Below are 21,232 nucleotides of genomic sequence, written 5' to 3' on the forward strand. Positions count from 1 at the left end.
CGGAAGTAAATGGTTGAGGTTGGGTAGCGCTGTATTCGGGGGTGGAGAGGAAGCCTCTGGGTATGTGACCTGATCCACTCCGTTTGTCTTTTTGTTTGTTTGTAGTACAAGTGTGAGTTTGTGAGGCGCCAGGGAGTTTAGAGTGAGCCCTGCCCCAGGCAGCAGTGTCCTGGTGCTATTTATTTCAGCTAATTATCTTTTAAATGTTTGTGTATTTTTTATACTTGCATCATTGCATGGGGTTGTGTCTGGTGGGTTAAGAGAATTAATACGTCCTTCGATATTTTTTGTTCTGCTTTTCTACCCAATGGCTTGTGAAACATGACAACTCATGACAACATATGATCCCAAATTAGCAAACAGGATGGGAAAAACCTATCAGAAACAAACAGTACAGTGCTGTACATCTCTGATTAGTATCGGATCTGCTGGACCTTCACTTGGAGTCTCAAGTTATAGATGAAAAAACGAGAACCCTTTGGTTTGTGCCTCCATGCCATTCTGAATACTTGTAAACAGTAAACTTAGGCTCCTCAACTAAAGGTTGAATAACAGGAATTCATTGCCTCAGTCTGAAGTGCCTGGTTTTTCATAACTTGCAGCTTCTTGTTACTCCAGGATCAGGACTGCCACTGTTATAGATGAACATTAAAATATCCCCATGTTTTTATTACAGTATTTTCATATAAAGATGTCAGACTCTTACATCATGTAAGTTGCATGCATGAAACCTACCCTTTTAGGACAAAGTAACATCTTAGTCCTGCTCTATTGTTGAGGTTATAGCTGAGTTCACGCATGCCCCCTTTTCATCTCTTTTCCTGTTGTTGGCGTGCATGTGTGAAAAACAGTTAAATTTGCTTATATTTTACTCTTAACCAAATTGAAACCACACAGAAAAATCGATTTGTGATTGCATTTCAGTCTTCCTGTGGTTTACAATGCAACGTAATTTTGGTCTAAGTAGCCCTAAGTAATTCTTAATTATAAGGAGCCTATTTTTGTTTTGTTACTCTAAAAATGCCAGAGGCATTGATACTGCTATATATAGATGATATTCGCAGGTATGTTTAGTGTTCTCATGGCTGTTTGGAAGCAAGCTTGATGTGCATCCCATGACAGAATGGACAAGCTTCTGAAAACTTGTAATGGGTGTCATCCCATTTAAGCTTGAAGATCAGGATTTGCCTCATGGGGAGCTACCTGTTCATGAGGCAGTCTGTTACTGTCTGTTGGAGCTTTATGCTTTGAATGGAATGTGGAAATCTATATCCAGCTACATATTTAAGGGGGACGGTCAGGGCAGAATAAGCAGTAGAGCCAGAGGGATTGTGACATAGCACAGATTGTGATGTAACAGGGGAGTATGATTTGGGTGGTGATTTCAAGTTTGTACATTTCTATTTGTGCTGATTTCCTGTTCATTAATAAATGAGACAGGTCTCCTTGAAGGACTAGTATGGACTGTACAGGCCGTGCAACTAACACCTGAGACATGTCTCTGCTGACATCCAGGAAAACATACCTATTTTTCTTTACATGCTTCAGATTTAGTGCAAAAAAGAACTGAAATGAAAGTGTAAGGACTATGTGTTCAAATATTCTTGGTCTTAAATCCTTGGAGATTCTTAGTTATGAATTGAGATGCACTAATTTTTTCAGTCTGAATGTTTATTTGCTGCCAGCTTTCCCATATGACAGCAATATGCCTCAGTGGTGAAGATATGGTGTGTGATTTGATCTATAGCAAATTGGCAATTACAGGTTTGCCTCCCTACTGCTATGAACTGTCTTATTTTTAAGAGGTGGGGACAGGAGAGATGGAAGATGAAATGAAGATGGAGAGTCAAAACCTTGATCCAGACCAGGGCTCTTGCTCTGTGACAGATGAGATAAGTCAGCAGCTCTTGAGCCAAGAAGCCCCTTCTCCAAAACTGTCTCTGATTGAACTGAGCAAGGAACTAGACTCCAAGAGTGATCTGGTAAGACTTGTTGTTGCCATTTTCTGTTTGCGTAGAAAAAGCCACATTGTGAGTATGTGACTGTCCTGTGCTTTTCATAGCGAATTTTGTACTATATACTTACATGTTTTGCTGTCTACCTTTTACACTTGTCAAATACACTAGTTTCAATTTAATAGCACTGTAGGTTGAAACAGAGGCAGAGCAAGGGAAAACTGCGACCCCAGAACGCCCCCTCCATAGCCTGGCCACCCTCCACCGCGGCTCCACCCACGGCATCGTGCCCCCCTGCCACTGGTTAGAAGCATCATGCTGGGAGTGGGAGGTGGGGAGCTGCTACAGCCCCAGTAAAACCCATTGCAGGGGAAAATATTTGCTTGCCACACCCCTTTCCTAGAGCCCCTTGCATCCTCCCACAATGGACTTTGCTGCTAGTGGTATTTATTGTCCTATGAATGAAAATACATTAGAGACAAGAACTATTTAACTGGATTCTATATGTCACTGTGGAAGTCTGGGAAGGAGTTTATCTTTCTCTCTCTTTTAAAATCTAGATTGATGACAAGGAGTTTGATATTCCCCAGGTTGATACTCCTCCAACCCTGGAAAGTATTTTAAATGAGGTGAGTTGAAGAAGGACCAGCCAAGTACCCATTCCTCATATTATGCTGAGAGATCCAAGACAGGTGCCCAAATCAATCACACGTCTATTTTTTGCTTCCTGTAACCTAAAGCTGCTCTCAAACTATGCTGCCTAATGATACTATGTTTTTATTAAAAGCACTAAAAGCCAAGTTATGAATCAGCTTTATGCATTGTTTTGTGTAACGTTGTTCTGTGTGACATTCTGTACCTATCAGGAAGCACTTATATCTTATGTAGATTGAGAGACAGAGGCGTAGCTCCAAGGGATAGGGGTGCACGGCACACTGGGCACGAGCCCCTGTGGGGGTGTGGCAAGGGCATTCCGGGGCGTTCCAGGGTGTGGCGTTCTGTGGCGGGGCGGAGGATGCACCGGTGCTCCAGGCACTTTCCCCTCTTGCTATGCCTCTGCTGAGAGATCTATATAAACTGGGAATGTGTTCTGTATTAACCATCATGTCTAGTCTATAGGTAATAAACTGTGGCAATACTCACAGCTGTAAGCAGCTTAACGTGTAACGGGGTGATTAACAATCTATGTATTTTCTCTCTCAGACAGATGATGAAGAGGAGCCTTTTGTTCTTGAAGACCCTTGTCTTCTAAACATCGATAATATTGACACTCACTCATACGATACCTCTTCGGTTGCTAGCTCTGACAGTGGAGATAGGACCCACTTGAAAAGGTAACCAATTTGGTAAAAGCCTTTATAGAGCAGTTTTGTGATACAGGTTTAGAGGACAATCCTTTTGAAGACTGATGAGCATTCTCTGAAACCTATGCACCAGATAATTGCCAATTATTTAAGAGCAGTGTAAATCTTTTATTTACTGTTTGACTTGGGTGAGGCCAGATGGACTAGAGAAATTGCATGACATAGAAGGCTATTGCAGTTTGTAAATTATACATGGCTCTCTTCTGTCTTCAGCTACATATTTCTGAGTTTAGGACTGTAGAAAGGCTCATGACTTATTTCATTCTCCTGATGCTTTGAATGGTTCAGCTGTAGTGTTTCCTTTGACTTAATGCTTGTGCTTTGAGAAAGTCCTGGGTTTTCCTGTTGATGGGGGATGATCTGACATACATTCCAGGTCAGTCATGTATCAAGTGGCCAAGGTCTTGGGGAGCCTCTACGTTGATAAGTGAATAATATTTTGAGTAATCTGTGTGAGAATCTGATTTATCTCATTAAATAAAATACAGTTTGTATTTATTTTATTTGTTTAAAACATTTCAAAGCCATTTTTCCATCCGATTACAATTCCCAAGGTGGTACACGTAAAAATATTAAAACATTTGAGTGATTGAAAATGTTGTTTGTTACGGTTATGTGCATATTTAATTCTTGTTCTAAATGTCTGAATAAATTGATAGAAACGTTTATTTTATTTCCTACTTGGGCTTAAACTTTCTTCTGTATATTTAATATTTAGGCAAAAAGCAATATGGCACCTTCAAAGTATGGTATGGTAAGGCTTCTTGCACACTTCCCATTAGCCTGGTGCCTCATTGCTTGGATGTAAATCTGAAATGGTATTCTTGCAATTACTTTGGGCGCTTCTCTTTGGCTGAACAGAGGCGTTTATGTAATTAAGATGCAGGTTTTTGCTAGGTGTTTCAATTCCTTTGTCCTGTTCGTACGCTTGCAAAGAAGTTTGATAGCTCTCTATCAAAATACTGGGGCATGTGGCAATTTATTTGGTTCGCTGTACATGTGGAATGAAGTATGATTATATTCCAGTATATTTTTCGTACTTTACAAAGGAAGAAGAAGCTTCATGATTCTTCCTCTGTTCACGGCTCAGTTATACGGCTGTCACTTTTGAAAGGCATTTCTGCACAAATAGCATCTGCAGCAGTAAGCTCCTTGTTCCCTTCTTTTTCATATTTGTCCATTGTAGCAAATGAACAACATAATTACATATATTTTGGGAGGGGCAAAAGCTCAGGTGTAGAGTAACAGATAACAGATAACCTTTAATGGCATAGTTCAAAGACCCAAAACAAGATTCAAAAAATTAAAAGACAACATACAAAGCAAAATTAAGATTGTTTGTTTATAACTGGCCGTTTGCTCTAGGGCCGTGATGCCGAACCTATGGCACGTGTGCCACACGTGGCACGTGGAGGCCTCTCACCGGGCACGCAAGTGCTCGGGTCTCCCCCTCCCCCGAGCAGGTCGCCACCACCATTCCTCCTCTGCCCGAGGGAGGAGGCAGCCTGCTCAGGGCCGCCTGCTCTCCCTGGCGTGGGAGCCGGCAGTGCAGAGCAGGGAACCCCCTCTGCCCGAGGGAGAAGGTGCTTGCCTTCTCCCCCGGGCAGAGGGGGAGTGTGTACAGAACATGGTGTACAGTTTCTGCAGTTTTCAGCGTGCAGATGCAAAAATGCTCACTATGGGGTGTTTTGGAGTCATCCCTCAAAGCGGAAGGAAGCACATTGCACCTGGCCAAAGTAATGGCATGTCGGTGCTCTTGTTCAGAAAGAGCAAACAAATATCTGGCCAAACCTAGGCGGCCATATGGGATGCCAAGAGAGTGGGGAGAGCAGAACTTTTTTTGCAATCAATTCCTGATGTTTTAATTCAAAAAGTCTAGATTTTATAGTGGAGAACATCTCATTGGGAGGGAGCATGGCTATAACATCGGGAGGCAGGCCCAAAGCATGGAGCTTCACTTCTATGTGGGCCCACCATTCAGTGGCCAGGTGTAGAGTATACGCTTTACATGCACAAAGTCCCAGGCATCTACACGTAAAATATTTCTTGTATTGGGGCTAGGAAAGACCTTTGGGGAGTTATCTCAGATGGAATATGCAGTTTGGGGCTAATTGGTCTAATTATGTAACTGTTTAGGTTCTTAGATGTTCCTCTATTATTATTATTATTTATTTATTTAATTTAATATACCACCCAATCCCCGAAGGGCTCTGGGTGGTGTACAACATAAAACACTTAAAAACATCAGAAGCATCCATAAATTATAATAAAAACAGTGGTTATGATATTACTTCCATTAAGTGGGTATATTGATATAACTTTGGATTCAGCCCCTGATTCTAATAAACAGTTGTCACCTGCTGGTTCCTGAAAAGAAATTGTTATAGATGAATTCTTCTCTTCCCGTATATTGTATTTTTGTAAAAGGCTGTAAGGAACCACGAGGGTCAATCTTGGTTGAGAGGCAGGATATAACGGTAATAGTTTTAGTGCTAGTTTTAGTGTTAGTTACTACTTGCAGCCGTTGGGAGAGAATTCTTGTGAGTGAAAAGTATTTGGGAAGCCTTTTGAAGTATTGGGCATGTGGATGACCTTTTAATACAGATTTAAGAAAAACTTAACCAACTGCGATTTTCACTTTGTGGAAGTATTAATTAATTTTGTAATATATTTTTTCTTCCAGGCCAAGGTGGATGCTGGCTTGCCCACTGCAATAGTAAGTTTGTAAAAGGTTTGAGAATATCTTGTGATTATTATTCATGTTAGTTCTAACTTTCAAATGCTTGGTTCAGTGCTCTAACTGTATCCAGTTCTATTGTACTGTATGCTTCCTGTTTTTTCTCTATTTTAGGCTATTTTATTTATTTCAGTATAGAGTGAGTAAAAGATGGAATTAAACTGTATCCAAAGTATTGAATACAAATAATGTGGCCTTAATAGCCTGTTGTAAACAATATTAAGAAAACTTTTTAATAAAAATCAAAAAGCCTGGACAAAACTCTACAGTGCACTTAGACAATGGTGATCCAGTTACTTATTCCAATAATAAGATCATTATGATCAATTTGTGTAGTTCTTTGTGGAATAATCTTTAGTCTCTCTATGTCAATATCTTCAGTTGAAGCAAGTGTCTGTGACTTCACCGTTTTTCAAGTTTATTCCTTTTAGGTTTATAATGCTAATTTCATCTCTTTCTGATTCATACTGCGTTGACTCAATATTTGTACCTGTTCCTTGTATTGTTCTCATGGCTTTTATGCATCTAATACTTCTAAACCTGCATCCTTTCTCTGTTTTGTTTAGGCTGCATCAAGTCTTATAGCTGTGGGAACGTCCCATGGCTTAGCACTGATATTTGGTAAATATGAATATTCCTTGAGTTTGTTTCAGAATTAGGAATTATTAAGATTTCTATATGGTACTGTATACTAGGTTACCAGTATATAAATTATATTTTGCTATGTAAAACTCCACTAACTAGTCAAGTGGAACTGTAGACTTGGTAGGTGCTGCCCCAAGTAACTAACTTTTGTAACTGTTCCAACTACTTATTTAATATCACATTGACTTGCAGGGATTTTGTATTTAAAAAAGGCTTTTATCTATATATGGCATTTAAAGAATGTGCGATCCAGGATGAGCCGTATGTGTGTGTGTGTGGTGTGTGTGTGTGTACACACACACACACACACACACACACACACACACACACACACACACACACATGAAACACTGAAGAGATGATGGTACCCCTATATACTGTATATGTAATTCAAAATAAAAACAATAGTTAATCATAATCTATATTTATATTCTAGTGAATAAACATCATTATTTATATGAAGCCAAACACCTATTATTCCATTGCTTTCTTACCTTGAAGATACATAGCATTTTCACTTACATGAATCAAAGATGCAAAATAATGTTTACTGTCACTTATAACTTTATTTATACTACAAAAAGTTTTCTACTGGATTTTTTAATTGCAAAGTCTTTGATCGTATCCTGGAAATTAATCTAACATCACAGATCTTCAATACTCAACAGAGATAAGGAGAAGATAAAGTCAATAGGGCCCTCTGTACTCGAGACCCTAAACATTTGGTTATTTTGCTTAATGGTTAATCCAGGGCTGGATGCAGAGAGCTTTTTACTCCTGCTCACTAACTTGGTGTCCTTACTAAAGTTCTCATACTAGGAGCAACAGTGGCATAGTGGTTAAGAGCAGGTGCATTCTAATCTGGAGGAACCGGGTTTGATTTCCTGCTCTGCCACCTGAGCTGTGGAGGCTTATCTGGGGAATTCAGTTCAGCCTGTGCACTCCCACACATGCCAGCTGGGTGACCTTGAGCTAGTCACAGCTATTTGGAGCTCTCTCAGCCCCACCTAACTCACAGGGTGTTTGTTGTGAGGGGGGAAGGGCAAGGAGTTTGTAAGCCCCTTTGAGTCTCCTACGGGAGAGAAAGGGGTGATATAAATCCAAGCTCTTCTTCTTCATCTTGCATGGTTTTTGTTGATGCCAGTCCCAGGATCCTGAGCGTAGGCTATTCATTTAAAGGGACCCGGTCTCTTTTGGCCAGTGAAAAAGCTGCTTGTATCCACCCAAATCTATTTGTTATTTCTGTCTCCTCTTATTGACTTCCGGCTTTTTTTCCTTCTTGACTTTATTTCCCTCATGGACTGAGAAGGCAAAGGTATAGTATTGCTGCATTGAGCATGTAATCTGCATGAACAGCTCCATATTTCAGAATGTGCTACAATGATGTTCTGAAATGATTTATAATTCAAGCCCCATATGTTCATGAGCACGCAGTTGCTTAGGGCAAGGGTCTCTCTCTTAAGATATAGTGTTTGAAACTATTCCTTGTCTAGGAAACCAACAGCAGAAGGAGCAATTTTTCCTACATCCTTTAGTGTAGGATAGATTTGATTACCACTGTCACAAGAGGTGTTGTGTTTGAGCTAGCTAGGTAGATACCTGCATTGATGTAAGTAGTGAGGTAATGTCAAGAGTGAAGAGTCTTGCTTTCTTTTTGTGGAGAAAACAAGGTGGCTGTCTGGCCAGAGGTATCATGTCACCAGCTTCGCCGTCGCCACTGCTGCCGCCGCCGCCGCAGCTTCTTTTACTTGTTGACCTTCCCTTCCTTACTTGTTGACCTTCCCTTCCTTATGAGAAGCAGTGGCATAGTGGTTAAGAGCAGGTGTACTCTAATCTGGAGGAACCAGGTTTGATTCTCCGCTCTGCCGCCTGAGCTGTGGAGGCTTATCTGGGGAATTCAGATTAGCTTGTGCACTCCGACACATGCCAGCTGGGTGACCTTGGGCTAGTCACTGTTCTTCTGAACTCTCTCAGCCCCACCTACCTGTTGTGAGGAGGGAAGGGAAAGGAGTTTGTAAGCCCCTTTGAGTCTCCTTACAGGAGAGAAAGGGGGGATATAAATCCAACTCTTCTTCTTATCTACAGCTTTTGCTTTTCTGTTTCTTTTCCTTCTCCCGTGTGTGTGTGTTCTGTTCATCATTCCAAGCTTACTGTCTGTCTCTGAATTCATTGCCTTGTGTGGTTTTTTTAATTGCCCCATGGTTCTTCTCTACTTCATTTTTTTTTTAAAAAAAAACTTATTTCAGCATGGGAGAAGGGGGAAAGAGTGTGGGACCCAGTTCTGACAATCCAGACCATGGTTAGAATGATTGGGAATGTGAGCCAGTTCACTGTTGTTTGCAGGGCGGAAGTGCTGATTGGTGTTATTCACATACACAAAGTGTTAATTAAATTTGCCTTTTGTTTAGACCCCAACCAGGCACTTCGGCTTTGTTTGGGCAGTACCGCAGTTGGAGCACAGTATGGAGCCATATCTGCTCTTAGTATCAATAAGGATTGTTCAAGACTTCTGTGTGGTTTTGCAAAAGGACAGGTAATATTAAGATGAGGTATGGTCTTGTCCACTGTTACTTTAGAAATGAATCCAAGGAGTTCAGTGTCACTTGCTGCCAGATAAGAATACATCTTATTTGCTAAGCTGAGAACTAAGTCTGACCATTTCTACTGTACTTTGTCTGTCAATACCCTATTGTAGAGAGTGTTATCCCGGAGATCAATGGGCACCCATGCAGGAGAAGGGGAGCATGCAGAGTTTCTCCTGGTTTTCCTGATCGCTGTAATCTTGCATGTAATATCTGAACTGGGCCATTTTTTTTCCTGAAATGCCATACAAAGTACAGGGTTAAATGTACAATTTCTTAGATTTTGTACATTTACCAAAGGTGAAATGCCTTCTCTGACCAAGAACCTAAGAAATGGAAAGCTTGTTCATTCAATCACACTTGATTGCGTGTATGGGTTTTTGGGGTGTTTTTTTGGCTAATCTGTCATCATTATCCACACACTTTGGAAATAAGAAATAGTATTAAAATTGAAAATATTTTCCTATAGATTACAATGTGGGATTTAGCCAGTGGAAAGCTGTTGAGATCAATAACAGATGCTCATCCTCCAGGAACAGCGATATTGCACATCAAGGTAACAAAAGATCACTTACCTCTCTCTGCTTAGTGAATTGTGTCTGAAATCTGTAAATGTTACCACATGCAGTTTGCGTTTTCTCTAGTATTTCTGGTTAGAGTAAAATATGCATGTGTGTGTGTAGTTTCTGTTATTCTGAGAACAGGATTTTAATTACAGGGTATTTGGCTTTGGGAGAGGAGAACTTGAATATTGTATAGGGTAGTAGAGAAGAAAGTTGTCGTGTTGAATCCTGTGGATCGATTCCATTCATGGCAAAGCTTTTATCTGATGCAAGGAACTTTCCAAGGGTACATGATGGCTCTTCTTGTTTTCAAGAACTTTTTGACCTGGAGGGAAACTTTGCTATGAGCAAAAATGCAGGATCTATTCCGCTAATGTTAGGATACGGGAATAAGAAGGGTGGCTTTTAAGAAACAGAGTACTACAGAATATTGGGCAGATAATATAATTTGTTTGGCAAAAAGGAAAGGGAAATGGCTAGTTATAGGAGGGATTTTGTTTTTACCATGTAGTGTGGTAGTTTTGGCAACATTTTCATAACAGTATTTTATAACAGAAAAATTAATTTTCTGTTCAGTTTACAGATGACCCAACTCTTGCAATTTGCAACGACAGTGGAGGTTCAGTTTTTGAGCTGTCATTCAAGTAAGACTATCTCTGTTTATTGTTGGAAAAGCACAGTTTCAAAAATGAAATCCTTAGAATTAACTGTTATCAATCTAATAAATCAAAAATTGCAATATTTTCAGTTCCATGGTGGGTTCAAGAGTTGAAGGTTAAGCTGGAGAAAAACACAAACAAATTGTTCAAGTAGAGAGGTAGTTATTTGTAATTTTGAGAATTGCTTTTTAATTACTGATCTACTTTAGAGAGTAATCCTATTCAGAGATTAGGGTACAGGTTGTTGGTAAAATCTCTAGAGAAAAGGGACATACTTTATAGATGTACAGAAATTCTGTATGTTCAGACCTAAATACAAGTAATGTGCTATTTATATGTTGCCTGGCCAAGGAAGGGAATGATGTGCAGGAAGTAGGCAAATAAAGACATCAAAAGTATTTGTTGGTAAAATTTTGCTGGTCGCATGATTTATGGATGATATGAACTAGGAGCAAAAGGCATAGGATGGGGGCAAATACAAAGCATCGGGCAGCCCGCCTGTTGGCCCGATGAACACCTCAACCCCTGGAGGGACCCATGGTATGACAAGTTAATGGGAGGCCATATGGCACTCCCATTGCCACCTGGGGATGTAGGCCAGCTAACTCAACTGCCTCAGACCAGGCAGGTGGCATCGTGGCCTGGCACAATCCCCGATACCCCTTATAGGGGCTCCTTGCAATGGAGCAGCAGGCATGCAGGCACCGTATCCCCCAGAAGGATTTGCCTTGATGCCAACCTGCCAAAGAGTAGGGGGCCACCAACCCCAGCTCCTACCCAAGCTCCTAAGCGTGACACCAATCACTCATGTCTGCTGTATGCTATGGAGCCAAGTGTTGTTGCCCCACTCTGAGCAGTGTACGCTGTCCTCTCTAAAGAGGCCCAAATGGGAAAAGGCTATGTGTTATGTGACTTAGGGAACCCTTGAAGTGCTCCTGTATTAGTTTCCTTGACCTTTGCTCTCCAACCAAGCAACATTTATTTCGATTACAAGATTAATCAACAGCAATTTAACAGCACAGTTAAAATACAAAGGTTAAAATTTATATAATCTTATTGTAATTAATTACACATAGTTCTGTAATTAATTACACATAGAAGTTATTTAAAAGTCTTTAATATCTGCTTCTTTATGGATGAAGTCCCAGAATTTGGCCACTTCAGGGGTGTATTGTCGAAGGCTTTCACGACCGGATTCAACTGGTTCTGGAGGGTATCTCTGTGATACACCTCTGAAGATGCCAACCACAGATGCAGGCAGATTACTTGTTTAGCACTCCAGCCTGTCCCATCCAGTATGCCAGTATGCAGCAAGCTTAATTCTTAATTCTGCAGGAGTTGCAACTGTAGTGGCTTCATTGCTAACTATTTACTATGCCATGTGCTTTGCTTTCAGGAGAGTTATGGGGGTGCGAACATGCGAGTCACGCTGTTTGTTCAGTGGTTCCAAAGGAGAAGTTTGCTGCATTGAGCCATTGCATGCAAAGACTGAACTGAGGGACCATCCAATTACCCAATACTCTCTTCTGGCAATGGCTTCCTTAACAAAGGTGTCTCCCTTTTTATAAAGGCAACCTATATTAAAATAAGTACTAGAAATATCCTGTCACATGAGACTTAAAATATAACTACTTTTTCTTTGTACTGTAGATTCTTGTCATTGGATTGAAACCATCTTTGAAGGTGTGGATGACTTTTCCATATGGCCGTGTGAGTAATCTGATGAATTTAGCCTTTTTTATTCAAATCAGTGTGATAGTGAGGAATATTTAAGGAAAACGTTAGCTTCGAAATGAAGATCAACCTTCCATGGGCCTTTGAGATGATCATCTGGTTCATATGGAGCATAAGGACTGACAGATATATAGACTGTTGAATAAACAGACTATATTAAAATAAGGCCTGGAATACAGCCTACATACAAAAAAGATCAGTACAAAATCTTACAAAGATCTAATAAGTATATTATCAACTTGTTTGAGATCTTTGTAACAGTTCATACTGATTTTTTATATGTAGCTTGTATTCCAGGAAGTGTGTTTTTACACCATATAATAAATGAAATTATTTTGTTATAGATTTTATAGTTTCCAGTTCAGCCTTTGAGGCTTCCTGTACTTTTCTGGCTGACTTTTTCCACTTTTTTGTTGTTTAATTATATTAGAATAATTCTTGAGTTGGTGTAAATGGTATTACCGTATATACTCGTGTATAAGCCAAGGCACCTAATTTTACTACCAAAAACCTGGGAAAACTTATTGACTCGCGTATAAGCCGAAGGTGGGAAGCTGGGAGTCAGAGGGAGCTCCTTATTTGGGCAGTGACTCCCCCTGATGTCATTGCCCAAATAAGGAGCTCCCTCCACCTCCCGGCTGGGTTTGAGGAAGCCCAGGGAACCGGGAGGTATAGGGAGCTCCTTATTTGGGCAATGACATCAGGGGGAGTCACTGCCCAAATAAGGAGCGGCTGGGTTTGAGGAAGCCCAGGGAGCCTGAGGTGGAGGGAGCTCCTCATTTGGGCAATGACATCAGGGGGAGTCACTGCCCAAATAAGGAGCTCCCTCTGCCTCCCGGGGTTTGATGAAGCCCAGCCAGCCAGGGTTCCCCTTCACCCTCCGAGGAGGGCAGTAACAAGCGGCTTGTGCAGTCGCAGGGAGGTCATCTGGACCACGCCCCCAGCCTCGGTAGAGGCCTGAAGAGCCGGCTGGTAAGCAGTGACTCTTGTATAAGCCGAGGGGGCATTTTTCAGCCTTAAAACAGGGCTGAAAAACTCGGCTTATACGCGAGTATATACGGTACTTATTCAGGCTTTTGATATACCTTTTTCAGCGTTTTATTCTGCATGTGGAAGCTACTTATCTGGGGAGCTGATTTCTGTCTTTAAGGGCTCCTGATTTATTGCCTATTCCTGCACAAAGGTATAAGGCTGTTAAAATCAATGGATTTAAACATGTTTAACTCTGCATGGCATCAGGCTGGTAGTAAGTTGTAAGCTGAGCCATCGCTTTATAAATCTTTGAGTACAAGCAGTCGTGTTATATACCTACTATAGGACAACACTTCGTTACTAGTTGAATCAGCAAACTCTCTCAAAACCTTTCTTCAGTTTATTTTTCCCATTATCCTTTCAAAAGTATATTAACAAGTTATACAAGGTTCATTTAACAATAGCATTTAAAATTGAAATATCATGATTTTTAACCATCTACACAATGGTTGTACATTTAAAATACTAGCTACTATTTTCTGCATCTGGTACCTTTTTTCCTAATAACACAGAAGTATCTGATATTTTTTATTCTCCAGATGGACCCATCTAGTGTCCCGCTGCTGGCTTGGCATTTTGTTGCAGCGCAGATATCTGTGAATCCTGTGCTTGCCTTCTGTCGAGGAGATGTCGTCCACTTCCTTCTAGTAAGGTTTATGTTTTTGTCAACTTGGAGCCGTGTTTTTAAATAAGTGACCCAAACTCTAGAGGAACATAAAGCTGTATATGGTCACAGGATGCCTGTAACTGTGTGTTGACAGGAGTCTTTCTGTTTGCTTATCTGTTGAAAAAGGCACCTTCCCCCAAAGAGCTCAGGGCAGCATTCATAGTTCTCTAGTCTTCCATTTTATCCTTCCAGTGATCTTGTCAGGCTAGGCAGAGAGATATGAATAACTGGTCTGAAGTGAGCTTTGTGGTAGACTTATGGTTTGAGGTCGGATTGCCAATCCTAGGCCCATATTCTAGTCTACATAGTATTTCTGGTATTTCTCTGTAATTTCAGTACGAGTATAATGCTGTTTGCTGTCTTAATATGGTGCATCTGAATTGCTTCTTTCTCCCTCCCTCTTATACCTTGTTCACTATTCAAGTCCCATTGATTATGCTGAACTTGTCTTTCTCCCTCCCTCTTATACCTTGTTCACTATTCAAGTCCCATTGATTATGCTGAACTTGTCTATCCAGTGTGCAGTGTTTTAATTATTTGAAATTTATATTTGCTGCTCACTTGCTGTTTGATATAGTTTACGCTCTGTCTTAATCCTTGAAAACAGGCAACTGTTGACAAGACTCATGAATTAGTCCACCTCCATCATTGAAAGCAGAAGGTTTTAGTCTGCAAGGGAGGTCTCAGAGAATAATACAGTATTTTAATTCCATTGTCAGGTAAAGAGAGATGAATCTGGAGCAATTCATGTTACAAAGCAGAAGCAATTGCACCTACATTATGACCTCATCAATTTTACTGTAAGTAATTACACTTTTGAGTTCAAGTAGGAAATAGTAATATTTTGTGATTTATTTGTATCACTCAGTTTTAATTGATGTAATTCTCTGTAGAAAACTGCTTGGAAAAGAAACCTAGTTTACTTTCTTACAATTCTAATTTGCCGTAATTTGGATGACTCAACAATTCTTAGAATTTAAGCAGAGTTAGCCCTGGCTAGTATTTGGATGACGGATCCAAGGAAGTCCAGGGTTGCTATGCAGAGGAAGGCAATAGCAAAACACCTTTGTTAGTTTCTTGCCTTGAAAACCCTGTGGAATCAGCATACATTGATTGCAAAAAAAAAGGTATTATTTGAGTGAGGGAGAAAATGACCTTCATGCATAACAAATGAAGGCATATCTAAATGTGAATGAATGTCAATTTTCTCCTAGTAGGGTAGAGATTGAGATTTTGCTAATTGAAGCAAGAACATCTATTCAATGAAATAAAACATGAACTATTATGTTTCTTGTACTGCTGATCATAGATAAATATTCCCTGGGGGAAAAAATAACCTTTTTTTTCCTTCCGTCTCTCTCTTTCTCTCTCTCTCTCTCTGTCACTCTCTTTTTTGCCTTGAACTTGCACAAAATGTTAGTTATACATTGCCTTTAGCTGCAGTACTTTGTAAACAAAGACTTTTGAGTGCTTACTTTTTACTGGAATATTACCTGGGAGTTGTTTATATGAATTGCTTGTCTTTTCCTTCATTTTTCCCCTCAGTGGATAAACTCTCACACAGTTGTGCTTCTGGATAGTGTGGAAAAGCTGCACGTGATAGATCGCCAGACACAGGAGGAACTTGAGACGGTGGAGATTTCAGAGGTTCAGTTGGTTTACAACAGCAGCCACTTCAAATCACTGGCAACAGGAGGCAATGTCAGCCAAGCACTGGTACATTCAAATGAGTTGTCTGGTTGATGCATGTATCTCTAGTTGTGTTGGTAATCCTTCCTATTTGAAATGTGTGCACAGAACAAATTCAGCTGAGTAACATCTTCAAAGTGGTATGTCATATAATTACTTTTGGAAGAGGATAGTTTTTTGTGTTTTCTGTAAGGCACAGCTGTTTGAAATGTCATCAGGCACATATCACAATGTGCTGCTGCATCACATAATCCATGCCTACCAATATCATCCTTTGGATGTGTTTTCCTTGATATTGTATGCACAGCTTGGTTGGCCGTCAATTTATTCAGACAGTGTCTGGCGTCCATGTGCACCTCACAGTTGTAGAGTCCTCTGAGCAAATGGAAAAAAGTATTTTATTACATTATTGGATTGCATACAGTTTGATTTGCAGAAGTGATGATGAGAGACATACTGTCTGGTCTCCTTTCAACACTCTGTTCAAATCTGATAACCTCCATGTGACATGCTATAACTTTTGAAAGTCATTGGGCATGTGGATTGTCTCTCATTATGTCTGTTGCCCCAGCCTTATGGAGAATCATTGTGATAGCACCAGCTATCAGTGGTATATTTATTTATTTTATTTATTTTTTAGTTTTTTATACCGCCCTATCCCCAAAGGGCTCTGGGCAGTGAACAACATAATTAAACAACATACAATTAAAACCCATTTAAAATAAACACAACGGTCAGCATATACAAACAGCGTCAGCAATGAAATCCTTATTAAAAACCTTCCCAAAGGGGGGGAAAGGGGTCCCATAGGTAATAAAGGGACCCCAGCACAGGAGACTAGAGTAGAAGGGGGGGAGGGGGGCACATTAGTGGCCGGACACACCAAAAGCCCGGTGGAACAACTTTGTCTTACAGGCCCTGCGGAACTCACCAAGATCCCGCAGGGCCCGGACAGCTGGAGGAAGGGCCTAGAAGGGACATATGGGGTAATGTGGTCCCAAAGGTACTAGCATGGAAAATGCTCTGTGCAAATGGGGCTACTCTTGAGGTTCATGTTTTTAGATGTTACAGCATCCATGTAAAGTAAACATTTTCTGTGCTATTTCACATAGCATCTGAGATATTTTAAATGTGCTTGATACCTATAAACTCATCAGGAACAACTGATACTACTGCTGTCTATGGTGATGCCTTCCAGATAAAATGCTTTGCGTCCAAAGTATACAGCAGGGACATTTGTTCACGGTTTTATTGTATTTTTTCTGAAGCTATAGACAGACAAATTGGAAACCAGCAGCTATACAGGGAGGGGTATCTGAAAGCTCATCTCCTTTACATTTATGAACTCTTTAATTCACTTTAAAATACTTAAGCAATTCTGCCATTGTCCTTTGACTTTATATCTCAGAAAGGGAGAGAAAACTGTCCAGTTGTTGCTACTAGTCCTGGTTCAGGAACTTACTGCAGCTCTGCTTGGCTCTCCAGATAGTTCATGGACTACAAATCTAATGTCAGCCCCTGCCAGCAATGGCCAATTCGGCTGTGCTGGCGAGGCTGGATGGGACTTGTAGTCCATGAACATCTGGAGATTGCAGGCCAGACTCCCCTGTACCTAGCTTCGTTATTTCGACTACATTCAGACTTTTAAATGTTTTCTTAAGGCACTGTTTATGGAGGTATGTATAATCTAAAATGGGGGATATTACCTGAGCGTTACAGAAATTGATGGAATTCCTTGCCACTACAAGTGACATAATCTTCTGGTACCTTAAACTGTTTCTTCTTTTCAGGTGTGCTTAACTGAAAAAACCTACTTTATATTCTGTACTGTGAACAATAAAACAGAAATATATCCAATTTGTTTTATAAGTATTTGTGTAGCTGTTTCATTGGACCCCATTACTCCATTAAACCGTTGAACAAGGTGTGAATGAATGTTAAGGACTGGATCCCCTACTTAGCATTGTGTAATAATAAAATCAAAGAGCCGGGGAGGAAACAAACTTTAGCTGAATATTTGAATTTGGCTTCATTGCCCAGAACTTCTGGTATATGTTTTCTTACTAAATCGAAATAGTAATATTGTTCTACTATACAAAATAAAAATACTCATTTTTTCATAGGCATTGGTGGGAGAGAAGGCGTGCTACCAGTCAATCAGCAACTGTGGCGGTCAGATCTTTTATTTAGGTACAAAGGTATGTCAGATCAGTCTGTCTTTCTATTATTGCTGATGTTATTGCTAGAGTTTCTGATTAAATGTTATACTGGTTATCTGCTTCTTGGCTGATCAGCAGCCCAATCCAGTTCCTGGGGGAAGCCAGGGACAGTGTTGCTGCTGCGCCGCCTCCAGAAGGCATCCAGGTGGTGCAGAGAGGCAGCTAGAAGAAAACAAAAGCCCTGCTGTCTGGAAGCCCTCCCTATGGCTTAATGGAGCTTTGCCACCTGAAATGTTGGCATAATTCCAAGTCCTGGGCCATGGCATTTGTGGCCATAAACCCCAGGAATGCCCCCCCCCCCCCCCCCCCCCACAGTGTCTGAGTGACGCTGGTGTTGCTGCATGGCGGCACAGACCTCTGGGTTTCACTGCTGCAAAGCTGAGGGGTGACCAGACACCTCACCTCTGCCCCCTCTGCCAGTGAGGGTGCCAGTGGAGGGGCCAAATGCATCAGCGCAGCCCTCTGTTCCCCCTGTGAGTGTTCAGCCCCCCAATCTGGATTGGGCTGCTTTTGATTAAATGCTTTGAAAAGCCTAGGTACTACTTTGGAATGCTGAACAAAATGTAGGAAACTACAATATTATCTAACAAGTGGTAACTGCCATTTAAAGAGACATCATTAAGACTTGGTTTTTTATACAATAACCAGAAATTGACTGTGTCCTTAAGTCTTATTCCTGAAGGTTAATCAGTTAATCAGTGAAGCTAACTTTAAATATACTTCAATAAAAATACATATACTATAACAGTTGTCACTGAATTAAACTGCATGATTGGACCATTTTCATTCTTAGAATTCCGTATTTAAATACAGTGTTTGCTTAATAATATAAGAAGTATTAATTTTCCCTCCCTCAGCAGAACTAGAATAGACAGGTTTTCTGCTGCTATTATCATGAATTTTTATTAGCTTCTCTGCTACTTTGAGAAATGCTATATTCTTTCAATTACAGTGTTTATTTTAATTCAGATTAGAGGTTTGTCATCAAGTATGTGTGTTTAATCTTAGTCTCAAGTGTTAAAAAGTTCTGGTTATTACTTTGTGGTCCTATACAGGTGGGTTTGCACCTGGGCAGCACTTGGATTCAAAAACATCTAGGGCTAGCTTCCTCTCCCCTGAGAGATGCAGCTACAGCTGCACTTGTCTAAAGTCATGCCTTTCTCCTCAGTTATCTTCCATCTGTTCTTATGAGAAACTCCTTCTTCAGAGATGTCTTCTCTGAGGGCTAGTTTTTTTTCCTTTGACAACACCAAAAAAATCTGTCAATGTTACCCCTTGCTCCTTTATGCTACTTTCACTAATCATCACTTTCCTATATACCTGGGTAATCTCCAGTGGCACTCTGGTGCCTGTTTTGCAGAAGGCTGCCTTCAGAGAATATTAGTAGTGTGAAAGGAGGCTGCCTTCAACCTCAAATGATTTTCACACTGGATGCATTGTTAAGGGGTGAGGTGCCCTTTCTGACAGCCCATCAGCTGCCTGTAATTGCCATAAGAAAGACAACTCCACTCCAACTGGTTGGAGCTACTGACTGTACTAGTGCCTTTTGCTCAGGGTTCAGGCAAAATAGCCCAGGTGGCCACAGACCATGCAACCATCATGTAGTCCATAACAGCACTGCATCTAGTCAGCGCTCTGTGGTAAATTTGCATCAAGTACAACATCTATTCAATCGCCATTCATATGGCATGTAAAGACAACACTTGGCATATGCTCTTGCCAGAAGGGAATAGCTGTCAGTGTTGCTTCTCTGGGGTGCACCATAGATCATCTTGTTCACCTAACTAAGCAACACCAAATTCTCCATTTTAGGCATCAATCGCTGTTCCATGGGAAATGTTTTTGTCCTTCAGTAGATAAGATACCAGTTCTCCTCCCTTATCCTTTTCATACCCGTGGTCATCAGGAAGGTAGACAAGAAGGTAGAAGCTATCTACCTATCCAATAATTTTCATATTAGAGCACTTGCTTCACCTGTATTCTCTAGGCTTGGCATGGTCATTTCTTAAAAACCATGTGTTGCAAGGAATCATCCCTATTGTTAGGGTGCATATCCACACTGGAACACCATCTAGTTCAGTGGTGGCGAACCTATGGCACGGGAGCCAGAGGTGGCACTCAGAGCCCTCTCTGTGGGCACACGTGCACAGAGTTTGTCATGTGATAATAGTGTAATTATTTCAGGGATTTCAGAGATTATTAGCATTAAACCTAAGACCTAGTTTTGGGGAAGCAGCGTAGGTAACCCTGTTAAGCACTGTTAAACCCTACTGATTTTCATGGGAAGAACGAAAGTGTGATCCTTTACCTGGGAGTAAGCTCGGTTGCTGGCAATGGGGTTTGCTTCTGAGTAAACCCTCCTAGGGTCGTGATTTACCCATTCAAAGAATTGCACAGTTGCTTCAAAGCAAAGCCACCTACTACCACCAAGCTTACTCCCGAGTAACGCATGCCTTGGATCCAACTGTTTTTTCTATACTAAAACCTCAGTATTCAGGTTAAATTGCCATGTTGGCACTTTGTGATAAATAAATGGGTTTTGGGTTGCAGTTTGGGCACTCGGTCTCGAAAAGGTTCGCCATCACTGATCTAGTTGTCATTTCAGCCTTATAGCCTCTTATTCAGGACCATTATTCAACCAACCTCTGGTGAAAAAATTTCTCAAGACATTTATGCTCTAAATGCTGAGTCAAGACATTTATGCTCAAGAAATTATGCTAAAGACATTTATGCTCTAGTAAAACTGGTAGCTGTGTGGGACATTCAAGTGGCCCTTGCCAAACTCACAGGAGCAGAGCATTTTAGCTGTATGCAAGAAAAGCCACTGAATTCTGAACTCGCTATTTCCAGATCCAGAATGTCAATATATCCCTGTCTCCAGACATTGCCTTTCTGCCTTAGGTGGCTCCTGCTTTCCTCTAAACCAGGATCTCCTCCTTCGAAGCCAACAGAGATCAATTCTCCTTTTCTTCCCCTACACTGTCCTCACCACCCCCACAGAAGCCTCTGGGTTCTTTAAACCTAGGAGTAATTTACTTCCAGGTGACGAGGCTGGGCTAGATCCATCAGGGTGGGGGCTGTTCCTGTGACACCTCCAAGGAGCACCTGAACTAGAGCCCTCCCTCCCCAACCCCCCTGGTTACGCTGGTTAATAACTCAACTTTTACTCTTTTGCTTTTGTTTGCTTTCAGTCTGTTCATGTGATGACATTGAGGAGCTGGAGAGAAGTAAGTCATGGATGCTAATTAAAATGCTAAGTTTTATCACTTGGTGAAAGACTAAATTTAAATATTATTTTTTTGAAAACCTTAAGAGTTTTGAGTGCATTGTTTTACCCTAACGTACTAAATTCTTTTTCAAATACTCTTTTGTCTGTGTTCTGATTA

General features: G+C 40.8%; 1 protein-coding gene across 5 annotated transcripts in view; it reads left to right on the plus strand.

Moving 5' to 3' along the window:
- VPS8 (VPS8 subunit of CORVET complex) overlaps positions 1 to 21,232 on the plus strand; it is a 107,612-nt gene continuing 86,380 nt past the window's right edge. For 2 of the 5 annotated variants that reach the window (XM_048505880.1, XM_048505882.1), the window contains exons 1-19: positions 1 to 60; positions 677 to 711; positions 1,804 to 1,982; positions 2,516 to 2,584; positions 3,159 to 3,289; positions 4,369 to 4,462; positions 6,003 to 6,035; positions 6,623 to 6,677; positions 8,011 to 8,016; positions 9,110 to 9,234; positions 9,753 to 9,839; positions 10,423 to 10,490; positions 11,902 to 12,055; positions 12,156 to 12,215; positions 13,811 to 13,918; positions 14,658 to 14,738; positions 15,484 to 15,654; positions 17,751 to 17,825; positions 21,038 to 21,073. In XM_048505880.1, the coding sequence (XP_048361837.1) occupies positions 1,821 to 1,982; positions 2,516 to 2,584; positions 3,159 to 3,289; positions 4,369 to 4,462; positions 6,003 to 6,035; positions 6,623 to 6,677; positions 8,011 to 8,016; positions 9,110 to 9,234; positions 9,753 to 9,839; positions 10,423 to 10,490; positions 11,902 to 12,055; positions 12,156 to 12,215; positions 13,811 to 13,918; positions 14,658 to 14,738; positions 15,484 to 15,654; positions 17,751 to 17,825; positions 21,038 to 21,073 (1,515 nt within the window). In that variant the 5' untranslated portion in view covers positions 1 to 60; positions 677 to 711; positions 1,804 to 1,820. The remainder of the gene's footprint in view (positions 61 to 676; positions 712 to 1,803; positions 1,983 to 2,515; positions 2,585 to 3,158; positions 3,290 to 4,368; positions 4,463 to 6,002; positions 6,036 to 6,622; positions 6,678 to 8,010; positions 8,017 to 9,109; positions 9,235 to 9,752; positions 9,840 to 10,422; positions 10,491 to 11,901; positions 12,056 to 12,155; positions 12,216 to 13,810; positions 13,919 to 14,657; positions 14,739 to 15,483; positions 15,655 to 17,750; positions 17,826 to 21,037; positions 21,074 to 21,232) is intronic. The other 3 variants (XM_048505885.1, XM_048505883.1, XM_048505881.1) reach the window with 3 other exon arrangements.

The sequence above is a fragment of the Sphaerodactylus townsendi genome, linkage group LG08, assembly GCF_021028975.2.
Source record: "Sphaerodactylus townsendi isolate TG3544 linkage group LG08, MPM_Stown_v2.3, whole genome shotgun sequence".
Taxonomy (NCBI): Eukaryota; Metazoa; Chordata; class Lepidosauria; order Squamata; family Sphaerodactylidae; genus Sphaerodactylus; species Sphaerodactylus townsendi.